This window comes from Simochromis diagramma, unplaced genomic scaffold (assembly GCF_900408965.1).
Source record: "Simochromis diagramma unplaced genomic scaffold, fSimDia1.1 OVJJ01000603.1, whole genome shotgun sequence".
Classification (NCBI taxonomy): Eukaryota; Metazoa; Chordata; class Actinopteri; order Cichliformes; family Cichlidae; genus Simochromis; species Simochromis diagramma.
In genome coordinates this window covers 16,541,985-16,557,253 of record NW_024387414.1, presented here as the reverse complement: position 1 = coordinate 16,557,253, position 15,269 = coordinate 16,541,985, and the positions used below count along the sequence as shown (strand labels likewise).

At 39.4% G+C, this 15,269-nt stretch overlaps 2 protein-coding genes across 4 annotated transcripts; one reads left to right on the top strand and one right to left on the bottom strand.

The window, feature by feature from the left end:
• The first annotated feature begins 533 nt into the window (after positions 1-533).
• On the top strand, positions 534-9,815 carry mthfsd (methenyltetrahydrofolate synthetase domain containing). 3 transcript variants are annotated; one of them, XM_040010655.1, is made up of 8 exons: positions 534-707; positions 844-947; positions 1,478-1,591; positions 3,471-3,584; positions 3,696-3,786; positions 4,835-4,947; positions 5,200-5,325; positions 6,965-9,815. In XM_040010655.1, exons 1-8 carry the CDS (start codon positions 680-682, stop codon positions 7,715-7,717), a joined length of 1,443 nt encoding a protein of 480 aa, XP_039866589.1. In that variant the 5' UTR covers positions 534-679; the 3' UTR covers positions 7,718-9,815. The 3 variants fall into 3 exon arrangements, with proteins under 3 accessions (XP_039866589.1, XP_039866588.1, XP_039866590.1); XM_040010654.1 differs by lacking the exon at positions 1,478-1,591 and adding an exon at positions 1,314-1,427 and having other exon boundaries at positions 537-707; XM_040010656.1 differs by lacking the exons at positions 534-707; positions 844-947; positions 1,478-1,591 and adding an exon at positions 3,132-3,197.
• On the bottom strand, positions 8,945-14,758 carry foxf1 (forkhead box F1). Its single transcript, XM_040010660.1, has 2 exons — positions 13,468-14,758; positions 8,945-12,259 (listed from the first exon to the last, which is right to left on the bottom strand). The coding sequence occupies exons 1-2, from the start codon at positions 14,444-14,446 to the stop codon at positions 12,096-12,098; spliced, it is 1,143 nt and encodes a 380-aa protein (XP_039866594.1). The 5' UTR covers positions 14,447-14,758; the 3' UTR covers positions 8,945-12,095.
• Positions 14,759-15,269: the final 511 nt, after the last annotated feature.

Here is a 15,269-nt window from a genome sequence, read left to right as displayed (position 1 = left end):
GTTGGAGGATATTTTGTGTCCCACCCATGAATTTGAAAAATAATCCATGCTAAAGCATCTGTTGTGTAAACTATACCTGTCCTGAGACATAATGTAAACCTAGTTGTTGAAAAAGTGGTTCCAAAATAATGTTAAAAAAATGCAAAATATCTCTTGATTGTCTTCCAATTGTAAAATAATGTTTAAAAGGAAATGATTATCTTACAAAAAAAAATGGAAGAAAAAAAAAAAAAACAAAAAACAGTGGCATACTCTTTTAATTTGGCTCATACAACTGACAGAGGTTTGACTGCCATTTTCCACACGCATCATTTGCTGTCACTATAAAAATGCATTTTGTTGTAAGGCATAAAGATCAAAATTTTAACAAAAAAGGTTTGAAATAATTGACTTCACACGTGTCGATAGCAAGAAAAATTAGCTTTTTCTCGACTGTATTTTCTGTATTTAGAGAAGCGCGAGTGTTCTGCTTATCAGACTACGGTTGCCTAGAAGTTCAAAACCACCTTTCCCTTTCGCGTTTCGTTAGGATCGTCCCTCTGAGCCACCGTAGCAATGATAAACATTGACAAGCAGCTGTTCCGTTAGTATTATGTTACAGAGCTCACGTGTACGATATTACTGCGTGGAGTGCATCCGAGTGTTGTAGAATAAACCTACCCGTGGCTCTAATAAAGCGATGGATCCCGTCATAAAAATCAACCCGGGTAGGTCAAGTGTTTTGTAAAACGTTTGTTTTGCCGTTGAAATTGTTGTTAAAGTCGTCGATTCGCTAAACGTGATGCTGAAAACGTAAATGTTGCTTCGGTTAGCGTTTATGTTAAACTCCAATTTTCTCTCCAGGAGGATCGAAATGGGACATTCGTCAGAAAGTTTGGGACTACATAGAAGAAAAGAATCTGGCAAACTTTCCGAGGCCCGTCCACAACAGAATCCCAAATTTCAAGGCAGGTTAAAGCAGTTTAGCTGAAGAGCTGCAGCGCAGTTCTCATTCAAATCAATGCACTGGCAGGTCAACCTCTGCCACTAGTCTCCAGTTTTTTCCTCCCTCCTTCTCGAATTAAAAAAAAAAAAAAAAAAATACTTGAAAAAAGAAAGAAGAGGAAAAATCTGAGCCTGTGACTGTCTGGGTTATATGTAAAGTACTGTAAGTAAGTAAATAACTGAAGAAAATAATAAGGGCTGTAGGGGTGAAATTCTTGCTACACTCAGGGCACCAGCACAGCTTCTGACGTTCTTAAATTTTGAATCACTAATGGCTGTCTTGTCTCTGTGCATGCATACATATCTTTTCCTGTGCACCTATTGACCAGGGTGCAGTTAAGGCATGTTACAGCCTTGCAGGCCTGCAGGAGTTCAAGTCCAGCCAGACAGTCAAAGTTAACCCAGACAGACCCCAGCAGCAGGCACGCTTTATCACCTTGGAAGTAAGTTGACTTGAGGAACCTATGATCAGATGCCTTCCTTTCTGCTGTAGGGTGCTTTTGCGGCCTGCGCCAAGGTGTTGGAGCTGCAGGCGTTCACCCACACATCTGAGGTGAAGGTGGATCCTGACAAACCTCTGGAGGGTGCTCGGCTGGCAGTGCTGCAGGTAGCACTGCAGTGTTGGAAAAAAAACAAAGTACCAAGAACCAGAGTGCCTCAGGCTGGATTACATGATTTTCTTTTGAATTTTAAATGAGAAATTTTAGACTACATTTTTATTACTGTCTAGAACAGGGGTGTCAAACTCCAGTCCTCGAGGGCCAGTGTCCTTAAACTTTCAAATGTGTTCCTGCTGTAGCACACCTGAATAACTTAAGTAGGTCATTAGCAACACTCTGTAGAACTTAACTCATAGGTGTCGAACTCCAGGCCTCGAGTGCCGGTGTCCTGCAGGTCTTAGATGTGTCCTTGATCCAACACAGCTGATTTAAAGGCTAAATGACCTCCTCAACATGTCTTGAAGTTCTCCAGAGGCCTGGTAATGAACTAATCATTTGATTCAGGTGTGTTGACCCAGGGTGAGACCTAAAACCTGCAGGACACCGGCCCTTGAGACCTGGAGTTTGACACCCCTGATTAACTGCATGCTGAGGTGGCAACCCCTGAACCTGCTCAAGTAAATTGAAGTAAAGTGTTTGGAAAAATTTACTTCTAAAGGTACTTTTATTGCACCATGTTCATTCACTCATGAGCTGCTGTAACATGAATCAAATGACTGAATTGCCACCTCTGCATGCAGTCAAGTTCTATGGCAGGGGTGTCGAACTCCAGGCCTTGAGGGCCGATGTCCTGGGTGTTTTAGATGCTTCCTTGATCCAACACAGCTGATTTAAATGGCTAAATGAGCTCCTCAACATGTCCTCAGGTTCTTCAGAGGCCTGGTAATGAACTAATCATTTGATTCAGGTGTGTTGACCCAGGTTCAAATTCAAATTCAAATTCAAATTTTATTTGTCACGTACACAGTCATACACAGTACGATATGTAGTGAAATGCTTGGACAACTGCTCGTGACCTAAAGAAAACAAAAAAAGGAAAGGCTATGAATAAGATAGGAAATAAATATGAAAAATTAAAAAGGGTAAATTTAACTAGGAAGGAATAAAATATAAATTAAGGTTAAAAATGAAATAACTGTACAACACAAATTAGAATGAAGGGTAAATTTAACTGGGAAGAATAAGATAAAATATATAAATTAAAGTTGAAAATAAAATAACTGTACAACAAAATACACAATATAGAACTATATAAGAATGTATGAAGAAATCTAAATATAAATAAATATATACACAATAACAGCAGCTGTACAAGTATTAACCGGAAATGAAGAATATAGTGACCAGTGTTGTGCAAAAACAAAGTCCAGAAAGTCCAGTGTGTGTGTAAGAACCATATGTGTGGGTCAGTACTGTGTGGTGGTGTGATTGAGAGACCGTATCGCCTGCGGGAAGAAGCTCCTCCTCAGTCTCTCTGTGTTGGTCTTCAGGGAGCGGAATCGCTTTCCTGACCTCAACAGAGAGAACAGTCTGTTGTTGGGATGGTTGAGATCTAAAACCTGCAGGACACCGGCCCTCGAGACCTGGAGTTTGACACCCCTGTGCTATGGAGTCTTGGTAATGACCTACTTATGTTATTCAGGTGTGCTGCAGCAGGGACACATGGAAAAGTTTCAGGACACCGGCCCTCAAGAACTGGAGTTTGCACCTGTGGTCAAGAATTTGCTACATAAGATTGTTTAAGTTATTGTATAATATCCTGTAGGTTCTTTGTAAAGTCACATTTCAGCCACATCAGTGTTTTGCATCAGTTAAATTTAAATGTTTTTGTTTTTTGTAATTTTTGCCATCACTCCACTGATTTTATTCAGCTCAGTTTTAATTTCTAGTCCTATTAAATAACTCAGGATCTTTTTTTTTAAATTTTTTTAAATTTATTTTTATTTATTTATTTTTTTTAACATTTTACTGAAATAATTTTTGCAGGCACGGAAAACTTTGTTGGTCCCAACTCCTCGTCTTCGTACAGGCCTTTTCAATAGGATTACTCCACCTGAAGGGGCTAGCAAAGAACAACTACGCATATGTTCTTCCTCTCAGGTATAAATGTACTAATGTTTGCTCTTATTTGTCAGCATTGTCATTCCTCTTTAAATTTCCAATAATGATAATTAGATTTTCTTTCTTCTGAAACCTCCAAACCATCTCCAGGGTGTGAAAGACTTCAGTGTACCTGTTGGCCTGGATGCAAAAATTAAAATTGACCTGATGGTGGTTGGTTCTGTGGCGGTGTCGGAGAAAGGTGACTTATACACCATGTCACGATACTATTTCAGTTTCATATTGGTAACCTAAATGATTTATGATTGTGGGAGAGCAACAGAGCAGTGAATTCAAGACCAAGTTTACCATACATGCACTAAAATATATAAAATCTAAAGAAAATGCAGTCCTCCTTAAATAGTAGTTAGAACCACGTGTGCAATTTACCGTCTATTATTGCAGAATAGACAATATTTTTTCAGTTCAAAGTGAAACAATTTTTTTTCTTTATTTTCATATATACAATAGTAACACTGTTGGATACTTATATTAAACGTGGCCAAAGTTTCAGCCAATGAGTTTAGGGTGTATATATAAGCCAGCTGAAAGGTGGCTTAAAGGAGACGAGTGAAAATGGTGTCACAGAGATTATGAACTGAGAGACTGCAGCAAGGTTAGTCAACTGTGCTGCAGTCCAAGAGGAAAACTATGCTGAAAATGAGCTCAATAGGTCTCCTTGAACCTCTAAAGATGGAAAAGGCAGCATGTGCTGCAAAACCTGCTTTTTCAAGCATGAATTTACAATTATTAGCTGAGTAATGAACAACATAGTCTGTTATTATATAGCGATTCTCCTAAATCACTACTTGAGTGATTATAAATTGTTTTATGCAAGGTTTGTTTACTACACAGTGGAAAATGATGAGAGGCTGTGCTGACTGAAAGCAGAATGGAACAAAGGTATTGTGATTGCTGCACGTGTCTAAGCCTATTGAGGCACTTCTGCACACTCTGCCAGCATAGAGGAAAAAAGAGCAGAAATAAGATTGAGGCAGATGTACGTAATCAGATCCCTTCTGCTTATTGTGGCTTCTCCTGTGTTCTTCCCGCCATGTAAATTGTCTGCTAACCGCACTCCATGGTGATCCTCATTTCTAAAATGCCCAAGATAACTCATGCAGTACTGCAGCGAAACACATGTTTTACTGTAAGGAAGTATAAAGGAGTTTACAAATCTCCAAAAGGATTTTGTAAACTGCACAGTATACATTTTTAAATTAAGTTTCCCTCTCTGCCTTCCGCTGTAGGCTTTCGGATTGGAAAAGGAGAAGGCTTTGCTGACTTGGAGTATGGAATGATGGCTTCAATGGGTGCCGTGAATGAGTCTACTGTGGTGGTTACTGTTGTCCATGACTGCCAGGTTGGTTTGTGTATTCAGTTTGATCTCACTGAGCAGTTCAAATGTTTTATGGATCTTGTTTTGCAATAAGCAGCTTGTCCCTTTTTACAAAGCTAAAGAACACGTTGGTATTAAAATGGGGAATAATACAGTTTTAAATAAAGATGTGCAGCTCGAACTGACATGAACAGACATAGTTTAGAGTTTTTTTTCCTCCCACTTGTTGTTTCAGCATTAGTAATTTGAGTACTTGAGGAATAACTGTGCTTTCAGGTGATGGACATTCCAGAAGATCTAATGGGAAGTCATGACCTGACTGTAGACTACATCCTCACACCGACCAGAGTTATTAAAACAGATTGCCAGTTGCCTAAGCCACGTGGAATCATCTGGAATAAGGTAACCTGAGTGTGCTTGTTTTTGCTTTGTGTAAAGCATAGTAGTTATTTCATAGTCAACTTGATTTTGAGAGGTCAAGGCTGGCCTGACCTGATACATGTCATTCCTCGTGTCTCCCCTCAAATCTCTGTGATGGATTTATCTAGAAGAGGGGCATACAAAAAAGCGTTCAGTAAAGCATAGCTGAAAGTAACTGATTTTAACATTGGAAAAATGATGACGTTAATGCCTTTATCTATGAAAGACTTAACATCTGTGATTAATGCTTCGCTCTTAGTGTGTGGATTTCCATTACTGAAAAATAATGTTATTGGAAAAATCCTGCACCTTTTTAAAAATGTTTTTCAGTCAATAATCTGATAATATGGATGTTTCAGTAAGATGACTTGCTCTGAAAGTATGTTTTTCATGAATGTTTGATCAGGTCTCCATCCCTGTTGTCATTCAACATAATGAAACCGACATTTAGAGGGAGAATAAATGCCCAACACTAAATTTAAAAAAAGAACAAAAAAAAAAAACAACTAAAGTTTTTGTGTTCAGAAAGTATACATTAGCTTGTACTAATCTCTTCTACAATTTAGGACAAGACAGATATGACAATAGCACACATGAGTCTTTATAATTACTTCATGGGATCAAATATTAACATAGAGTTTATAGGAAAATGCTCTGCTTTGGTTACATGACAAAAATGTTGCGTTTCCTTAGTAACACTGCCCTCTAGTGGACTCATAGAAAACCTACAGCTCACTGGAGGACGGTCTATCCAGCATTGTTTATTCTTCTGAGGGCACTTACTGTAATAATGCCATTTTGCCCAAAAAAAAAAAAAAAAAAAAAAAAAAAATTCCAGTTATTTTCTTTTTTATTTCTTAGGAAAAAAAAAAATAAAAATGTTTTAGTTTTTATGGATGGTGTGTACAGTGCACACTTATGTAAAATTGTTTACTTTAAAAAACAAACACAGTTAATTAGTTTGTTTTATCTTGGGAATTTTACTGATATATTTATAGTGCTTTTCCAGTCTTATTTACCACTTATTTCACATCATCGTCTGTATTTAAATCAGCCTGGACCATAAACAGCTTCTGATTTACTGACAGTGGCACAAAGATTAAATGTGTTTTTCCTCTTGATAATTTATCTTTAATTAGATGTAGGTAAAGGTTATTTTTCTTATGTGGTAAGTTTGTGTGTAACCTCTGGGTTCCTTACAACACGCATATAAGTAAACAGGACCCAGTGACCTCATAGACAGGAAGGCCGTGTCTGATCATCAAAGGCTTCTCTGCCCAGCCACCTTGGCTCTGCAGGGGCAGGGGAATGACGGGTCAAACAGGCCAGTGTAAAAACAATAGGTCCGTATATCCTTTACAGGACTGGTCAGCATCAAAGTCTGCCAAGACACTTGAAGACCCAACAAATCAAGATAGCAGTCTTTATTTTTAACTGCTTGGGAAGTGAAATATCCTGCTGGTATTAAGATGGTTTTTAAGCATGGGCTGTGAGGAGCTATCAGCTTTCTCTTTATTATGAATAGGTGCATTGCATCGGCCCTGAGCAGGTCTGTTTGTATGCTGTGTGAGACGCATTTTTTCGTTTCAGCATTACTGAGTCTGTCCAGTTTTGTCTTCAGCTGGACACAGAAAAGCTGCAAAAGATCCCCATCCTGAAGAAGCTGCGTGCTCTTGAAGAACACGCTGGAAAAGATGTAACACTGGGGGCAGCGCCTGTTGCGGCAGAAGCTGGTCTGCACACCAGTCAACCCAAAAGGCAAACCAGGCGGAGGCCGAGGCCAAACACACAGCAGGATGCTGAGGGAGAATCCAGCCAGGACTCTAGACTGGAAAAAAGAATAGCGGGAGAACCAAAAGCCAGACAGCATCTGACTAGAATGAATAAAGAAAGCAGAGGAGACGGCAAGGCAGGTAACGAGCAAGAAATTGGCAAGACAATAAAGGGAAAAAGTAGAGGGAACACAAAGGAGCAGGTCCCAGAAGAGGGTGGAAATGAAGTCAAATCTCAGCGTAAGCTCCATCTGAGTGTGACAACAGTTTATCTGGGAGGAATCCCTGCTGGGCTGCGTGTTAGTGAGCTGAAAACCGCCCTCCGAGAGAGGGAGGCCACTCCACTGAGACTCACCTGGCAGGGAGCTCAGCACAGGGCCTTCCTGGATTACAGTGACCCCCACGCTGCAGATCAGGCCCTGGAGGCTCTGCAGGGGCTCGCTCTCAATGGTCACAGTCTGCAGGCTGAACTGGCCAAGAGCCAGCGAGGAGGCAGGAAATCTGGACAATCCAGTAGAAGACCAAAACCAGCAGCGGCTCCGAAGTCTGAAGTATCAGCACCAGATGCTAAGAGTGATGCCACAGAAAAAACTGAGCAGTAAAAGCAGTAAGAAATATACCTAATGTAATGCTTAAGTTGTTTACAGTTTTGGACAACTGCAAACACCATAAAAGGAGTTGATTGTTTTTTTTTTTTTTGCTTTAAAAAAATATGAACAAAAATGTGATTTATTAGAAGAGAACACATTTGAACCTAGCAGGCTTGACTAAATATTAACAACACCTGAAACTATGAGAGTAGTGAACCTTGTGCTGATTTGAATCCAGACAAATTCTATAACGACTAAAATTTTGCTATACGCTCTGTTAAGTGGGCTACAGGAGCTTTTTTTCTTTAAATTTGTCCCAATCGTTTTCTCTTCAAAGTGCCTTTATCAGAGATTCTTAGAAACACAACACTCATTTTCTCTTTCAGTCTACAAACTGCATGCAGTGCTTTTGCTGCCATACAATAATTAAAAAAAAAATAATAATAATAAAAAAGGCTAGTGCTTTTTTTTTTTTTTTTTTTTTTTTTTTTTTTCTCTTTCTCAAAACTAGCTGTCAGTATTGTCACATCCATGATGTTGCCAGACCTGTTTGTCTGCATCCTACTTGTTTAAAAATGGGTTAGTTTTGTTCAAAATGGCACCTGCGTGTGGCAAGTCACAACATTTGATCATTTGAGTCACAAAACTAGGAGTAAAATATAACATTTCTTCATCTAACAATAGTCTAGCCACACAGGCTTCAACCTTTGACCATTTTTGTCTTTTTCATTGTCCAAATTCATCCAGATTTACAGAACTTGTGAACAGACTCCAAGTGTTTATGCTACTTTAATGAGACTACAGAAATGTAAAGAGTTTACAAATAACCGTGACTTAGTTGTGATTTTCTTGACTTGATTGATTCTTGTACATAACACGGGATTATTGGATAGTCTCTACTACTGTATGATTTTCTTTTTTTTTCTTTTTCTTTTTTTTTTTTTTACCATGAAAATCTAAAACAGGCAGATTACAACGATAAACAGGGGAAGAGCTAAAGGCCTCTATTGCTGCTGTTCTGTTTTCTTTGTTTTTGTTTTGTTTTTTAGCTAGCGTTCATTTTTACAGTTATATTTGCACCATTATAGTGACTAAATACAAATTTATTCATTGTATTTGGTGTGGTTGGGCCAGTGAGAGAGTGATGCTGCCCTCAATATTAGATAAATTTGCTTCACATGACTTTACTTATTTCTTCACTAAAGCGTTTGACTGTACCAGTTAACACAGTGTTTTTTTTTTTTTTTTATGAAAAACAAACAAAAAAGAAAATTGATGGATTATAAATGTTCACAAGGTTTTGCAGAATTTGGAGATCCGACTCTGAAGTTCCCCACCACCTCAAACCATCGTCCTCGTGAAGAGGCAGAACTATGTTGTTAGTGGTTAAATATGATATTTCAGGCCCGTTATTGGATTTTCATAAAACTTGATGTGTTTCACCCAGTTGTAACATATAAAATGCCAGCTTGTAAACTTTAAATAGTTTTAAGCTTAAAGAAAACTTTAAAAGATTAATTCATTTTTGCAGAGTGACGTTTTTCTTATTCTCTGTTTGGAAAATGTGTCTGTTAACATTACCTTCAAACTTCTGTAAACCCGAGTGCTAGATAACTTGCCCGATGACTCTATTTTTTTTTTTTTTTTTTTTTTTTTCTGTTTACACCTGTCTCTGTAGTTGCACTGCCATTACCTAAGAAATTAACCCATAGATGTCTTGTTTGCACTAAAGTCTTGGCAGGATTGGGACACAAGCAGTGTGTCTGTCTGCACAGTACCAGGCCTCTGGCTTTTTATGGAGCTGTCATCCAGGCCTGGCCAGGGAACAGCTGTGGAACGCCATCTCTCTCCCTCAGCCCTCCAGAGCACTGAACCTTGGCAAATGTCATCAGTTTGTTAATGCTCTGTTCCACTGCTGTTAAGCCTGCTTACCCCGTGCTCAATGGCATGCTCGTTTTACTGGGGTTCAGTCAGTGGTCATGTGGTGAGATTGCAAAGCCTATCACTGTGGAGCATGTTACATCCCCTTGTAAAGATGTAGTTGTACACACAAACATCAGCAAACATGACTTAACCGTCAAGATTAAAGAAGATAACAAAAGGCCTCAAACCGCAGTTTACTTAATCTAAATCACAAGCATGAGCATCGGATTAATCTGCACTGACTGTGTTGATGCACTTAATAGATTGTACCCACCATACTCTTACATTAGGAACAACTTTTTAAACGCCATAAATGTTGCTTGAAACTTGAAATTTAAAATAAGAAACGACGTCCAGATTTTATTTTATTTTATTTTTTAATGATTTGCAGTCATTCAGATGAAAAAATTGCCAAATTGGTTTTAAGCCGCACAGACATGCGTGTTTGTGAATGTCGAAAAACAACAGTTATAATTAATGGATCAGAAATCTGATAAAGAAAAAAAAAACGTGTCCCTTATAATAATTTGCATCTGTAAAATTAAAATATTTTGACTCTGAGATAAGACAACCAGGATTTTACACGGTACAATACACGTTATGCGTATTATTTATGAGTACTTTTAACTGCTCATTATTTTTGTGTCTTTGCAGTATCGTGGTTGGTATATCTATTTTATGTAACAAAAATAACTCATTTTAGATGAGAAATAAAGATGTTCTTCTTTATGAAAAATCGGCCCTACTTTTTTTCTTTGTTTTTAATTTTCCAAGGCCAATTTTCTGTTGTATAATTACGCATTTTGCGGAACACTCCAAAACTAATTATTACAAAGTTATGCTGCTTAAATTAGATCAGCGCAATTTATTGTATTTCCACCATGGCAAGAAATGTTCTTTGGACAAATGCGTCTGAGGAAAACAACTGCCTCACTGCCAAAGCAACGGGACTGCTGCAGGTTTTCACCCTGTAACCAGACGCGTGTGAGATCTCTGCCTCGGATTTGTTACGCCTTAACTACTGCACACTCTCAACAGATCGAAGACATGTTGCGATTAACCTTTCAAACCAGTGACTGTTAATGTTCACCAGTCGACCAATGGATTGCGAAAAGTTTAGTTTCTTCTAATAATTCTAATTTTCAAAGTTGGACATCAACTGTAGGTGAAAACAACAGACTGCTGCAGTAATTGCTTAAAATAGAAGACCTAACTGCACCACAGTGACAACTGTCTGTAGTACCGAGGGTACCGGTTGTGCTTTAAACCCCATATAAACGAACCATCGCTTTACATTAAAGAATTGCAATAATATACATTTACACGAGAAGGCTGCTGAAGAATTGGACACACACACAAAAAAAGCTTCCCATCTTTAAATAAGCTAATTTGGGGTTAATTATGCAATAAGGATCACTGTCTTTGCATCTGTTTACAAGGCATGTTTGCTTGCAGGACCATCGCCCCCGAAAATTGTCTGTGTGCGATAAAATCGAAATGTTTCTCGTTTCGTGGAATTGCCGGCTTAAAGAGCCGAAAAGATATTTTATTTCTTAATGCTTTGTTGTAATATAGTCTAAAGACAAACCCTCGCTGATGGACCCTTTGCTAGACTCCCCCCCCGCCCCCCCATCCCCTTCTTCTACCAATGTATACAATGCTGAAAGTAATGGTCTACATACATCTGACACAAAAGACATAACAGTGTTTACAATATATCCTCAATTTTTCATTTTAAAACAAATAATAAGCGTTCTGACAAATATTGCCAATAAAGCATATAACTCCTTGGCCAGTTCGCCTGAAATTAAAATATAGGCCTACAGAATAAATAAAAAAAAAAAGTTGCGCTTATAGGTTATTCAAAAAGTGCCGTCATTGTTTTTACACAGTATACAGTATATGGACTTACATTATACAGGCTATGTAACGTCCATAATTGTTCATCTCAGAATCTAACATTTGTATGCAAGTCCAAAAAAATGAAAGAAAAGAAAAAAAAAAGGTAAAAACATGAGACGGGGAAATGTGTGCATTTTTTTTTCTTTTTTTTCTTTTTTTTTTAAACATTGACCTACTTTAACAAGATGAATACACAAGAACAAAAGTGTGAAGTGGTAGTCATCCGCTCTGCAGGACTAAGTACCAAACAACAGCAGGGTGTCTTACGCCCACGCTTTACCCCGCTGGTCGATGTTGATGAAGATGGCATAAAAGAGTTTGTTTTTAATTATTATTATATATTATTATGTGGTTGCTTTCTAATTGGCCTGTCTCCGTGCCTCTGTCGCTGTGTGTAACAGCACAGAGAAGTAGTCCGATCTACTTGAAGCAGTGAGCACTCTCCAGGACTGGGGCATGCCTCTCAGTGGTAGTTTACTCATTCGTTGTTCATTTCAGTCCGTTTTGCTTCATGGCTCAAGTCTGTGACACCATCTTCTAGTCTCTAGACTGTCCGCGGAGGACATCACATCACGCAGGGCTTAATGTCCTGGTAGGAGACCTGTTGGTGGTGATAGTAGGAGCCGCTGCTCGGTGAGTGCATGGCTGAGGAAGTCATGGCGTTGAACGAGAAGACGAACTCCTTTCGGTCACACATGCTGGGAGACTGGGAATGGTACCGAGGAATACCTGCAAAAAAGCATTTAAAACATGAATGGAAATGCTACTAATAATAATAATTTTAAAGGGTCACTTTTAAATGTAATGTACTTGAAGGCTAGGTTACTTTATGTTCCCCCAGTTAAGAAAAATGTTGTTTATAGTTCTGAAATAAAAAGTTATTTAAATGCTTACAAGTTATTTGCAACACGATTTGATTGGTAATCTTGCTGATACTAGACTAATTATCCAGTTCTACAGACCTTCACTATGCGTTCTGGAAACCCTAATAATAAAACTGTTATATGTGATAATAATAATAATAATAATAATATGCTCTATATCTACCATATTTTACCGCAAAAAGATTGCTGTATGTGTAGGTACTTTATATTCTGTGTAAGAAAGAAGTTTATATTTGTAAATTGAGCTTCACTCTATTATACTAACTGAAATGCATGCATTCCTCTTAGGGCCAAAGTCCATTTAGTAAGCACGATAAAGATTGTCAAAAGGGGAGGCGGGCTTGCAGGGCTAATTGACAGTGGCCCCTTTGCACGCCAGTCCCGGAGGACCGAGAGCCTCGAGGCAAGGCAGGCTGGACCCAACCGCGCTTGTTTTTTTTTGTTTTTTTGTCCACAGATTGGCGTGACTCTAAACTCTCCCGGTAGACTCTTTCAACCATCTCTTGATTTATTATTTTTTAATACCACACGTTCAAGAGGTTTGAACCCCTCTGGTCTTCTGTCTGGGTTTTGTTTTAATAAACCTGATTTATTATGTTTAATGATTCACAAAATACTGGAACTTTATTTACGAAAAAAAGTGATTAAGTTTTGTATCATTTCCTTAATAGCCTTAATTCCAATCCCTCAATTATGCACAGCAGAGATAAGCCTTATGTTTACTGACTGCAGAATAAATCCGGCGCATTTCAGTGTGATGCTCTTCAGAATTACTCAACATTTCCACTAGGCCCAAGTTTGGCGCATGATATGAGAAATAAAATTCTGTAAACCACAGACATATGTGGACAGTATATTATCTCTGTCTCTATCCTCTAATAACCAAAGCGTCTTAATTTGAATAAAATCTTTCGTTTCGTTTATCTTTGTCATAGCTCGCAAATGTTCTTTATACCATCAGGCCCGGCTTTTCTGAACCTTTTGCGCTTTTTTTTTTTAAATTAGAAAATTAAATATATATATATATATACACACACACATATATAAATTTACCTTGTAAATCTGTGGTGCTGTGGCCATTCTGGTGCAGGTATGGTTGGTCTAGTGAATGTGTGGGCAAACTTGGCTGCAGTGGGTTCGCTCCTGGATTACAGGGGGACAGAGGCTGCTGCTTGATGTAGGAAGCCCCGTTATTCAATGAGGCCGAAGGGGCTGGAGCCCACGCAGAGGCAGAACTCGAGTATACGGGATGAGGCTCCATGACTCCTCCGCTGGTGAGCAGAGGGGAGGCGGAATTGTCGTGGTGGGGATAATCACTCCCAGTGGATCCTGTACAACTTCCCATGTAGGAATGTCCACTGTTGGTCGACAAGTGTGACATGGAGTGTCCGGACAGACCCATCCCTTCCATGTTACCTGCCAAGTGTCCATTCATCATCCCAATCCCACTGTCCAGAGACAAACTGTTGGGCGGACAGGATAGGCCCCCGCCGCTCCCTTGGAAGTTGTAAGACTCGGGGATGTGGTTGAATCCCAGGCCGTTCATCATGCTGTACATGGGCTTCAGCGCCTGGCACTTGCGCCTAAAACCCCTGGGTCTCCTTCTGAAGGAGCCTTCCTCGAACATAAACTCACTAGCCGGGTCAATAGTCCAGTAGTGTCCTTTCCCCGGTCGACCGAGGCCTTTGGGCAACTTAATGAAGCACTCGTTCAGGGACAAGTTGTGACGCACGGAGTTCTTCCATCCTTGGTACGAGCCCCGAAAAAACGGGAAGCGGCTCTGTAGAAACTGATATATTTCACTGAGGGTCAGGCGTTTTGTTGGAGAGCTCTGAATAGCCATAACTATTAAAGCTATATAGGAATAAGGTGGTTTCTCTGGTCGTCGGATCCCTGCGTTTGTCTTTTTGGTTTTCGTAGTGGAGGAGGCAGTTTCCATCACCACCGTTTGTCCGTGTGGCTTCTCCGGAGCAGACATCGGGCTGCTCTGGGCAGGAGTCTGTGCTGGGGGCTGCTGAACCTCTGCCGTCATTAGTTAAATTTAATCTTCGAGACGGAAAACAAAAACAGAATTGTTTTTCCACCTATAAAAAATAGTAAGTTAGGTACTAAATTTGTGTCATAAAGAAAAAATCGAATAATGATAGTGGCGATAGAGGCAAAGGCGCGATTATCTTCTTAGCTGTTGCTTTTGATTCAGTCCTGCAGCAGTCTGAAGCCGGACCGCCTTGTACGCAGTGCCCGAAATGGGATAAAGAGAAGAACAGGAGCCGCTTTCCACTTCAGTTGGTGTGTTGTCGTGCGTCCGAGGAGCTCACTTTTTACTTATCTGTTGCCATCGGCGCATTGGAAGCTGTATGTCTTGGTCATCCTAATGTTGGGACCCGCCCAGTTCCCCGATTGCCCTCCTACTCAAGTGGTGGGCTGTAAGCTTGCACATCTGTGTGCGTTCACTTTTCAGTGAAATCTTTCTTTTCCCTCCGTCCTTACACAGAAATAGAGAATATATCTCACATATAACATTTAATTTCAAGGACCCATACGCTAACACATCCCTCAGAGCACAAATAAATTCAAATGCCCGTTAATGATTTGCATAAGCTTATACTATTTAAGTGAACGCATTAGATTCAGCATTCGGATACAGATTTTGGCTGTGCTTGTTCTCTAATACGATGTTCTTTTTAGGGTTATGATCATTCTAACACCATTTATACAACTGATATCTGTTGTTAAACCTGCAAGCAGTATCCCGCCATTGCAGGCCACATAACCCAAGAGCCACACGACTGCAGCCTTGTTATGTCTCCTTTGTAATTAAAACGATTTAAAAAAAGCTACTTTATATCACATTT

Bases quoted from the DNA above. Each gene is read 5' to 3' on its own strand.
- foxf1 (XM_040010660.1), bottom strand. From the start codon at position 14,446: ATGACGGCAGAGGTTCAGCAGCCCCCAGCACAGACTCCTGCCCAGAGC. The intron at 12,260-13,467 runs GTAAATTTATAT...GCTTTTTTGCAG, and splicing joins CAGCACCACAGATTTACAAG to GTATTCCTCGGTACCATTCC.
- mthfsd (XM_040010655.1), top strand. From the start codon at position 680: ATGGATCCCGTCATAAAAATCAACCCGG. The intron at 948-1,477 runs GCAGGTTAAAGC...TTTCTGCTGTAG, and splicing joins ACAGAATCCCAAATTTCAAG to GGTGCTTTTGCGGCCTGCGC. The intron at 3,585-3,695 runs GTATAAATGTAC...AACCATCTCCAG, and splicing joins GCATATGTTCTTCCTCTCAG to GGTGTGAAAGACTTCAGTGT.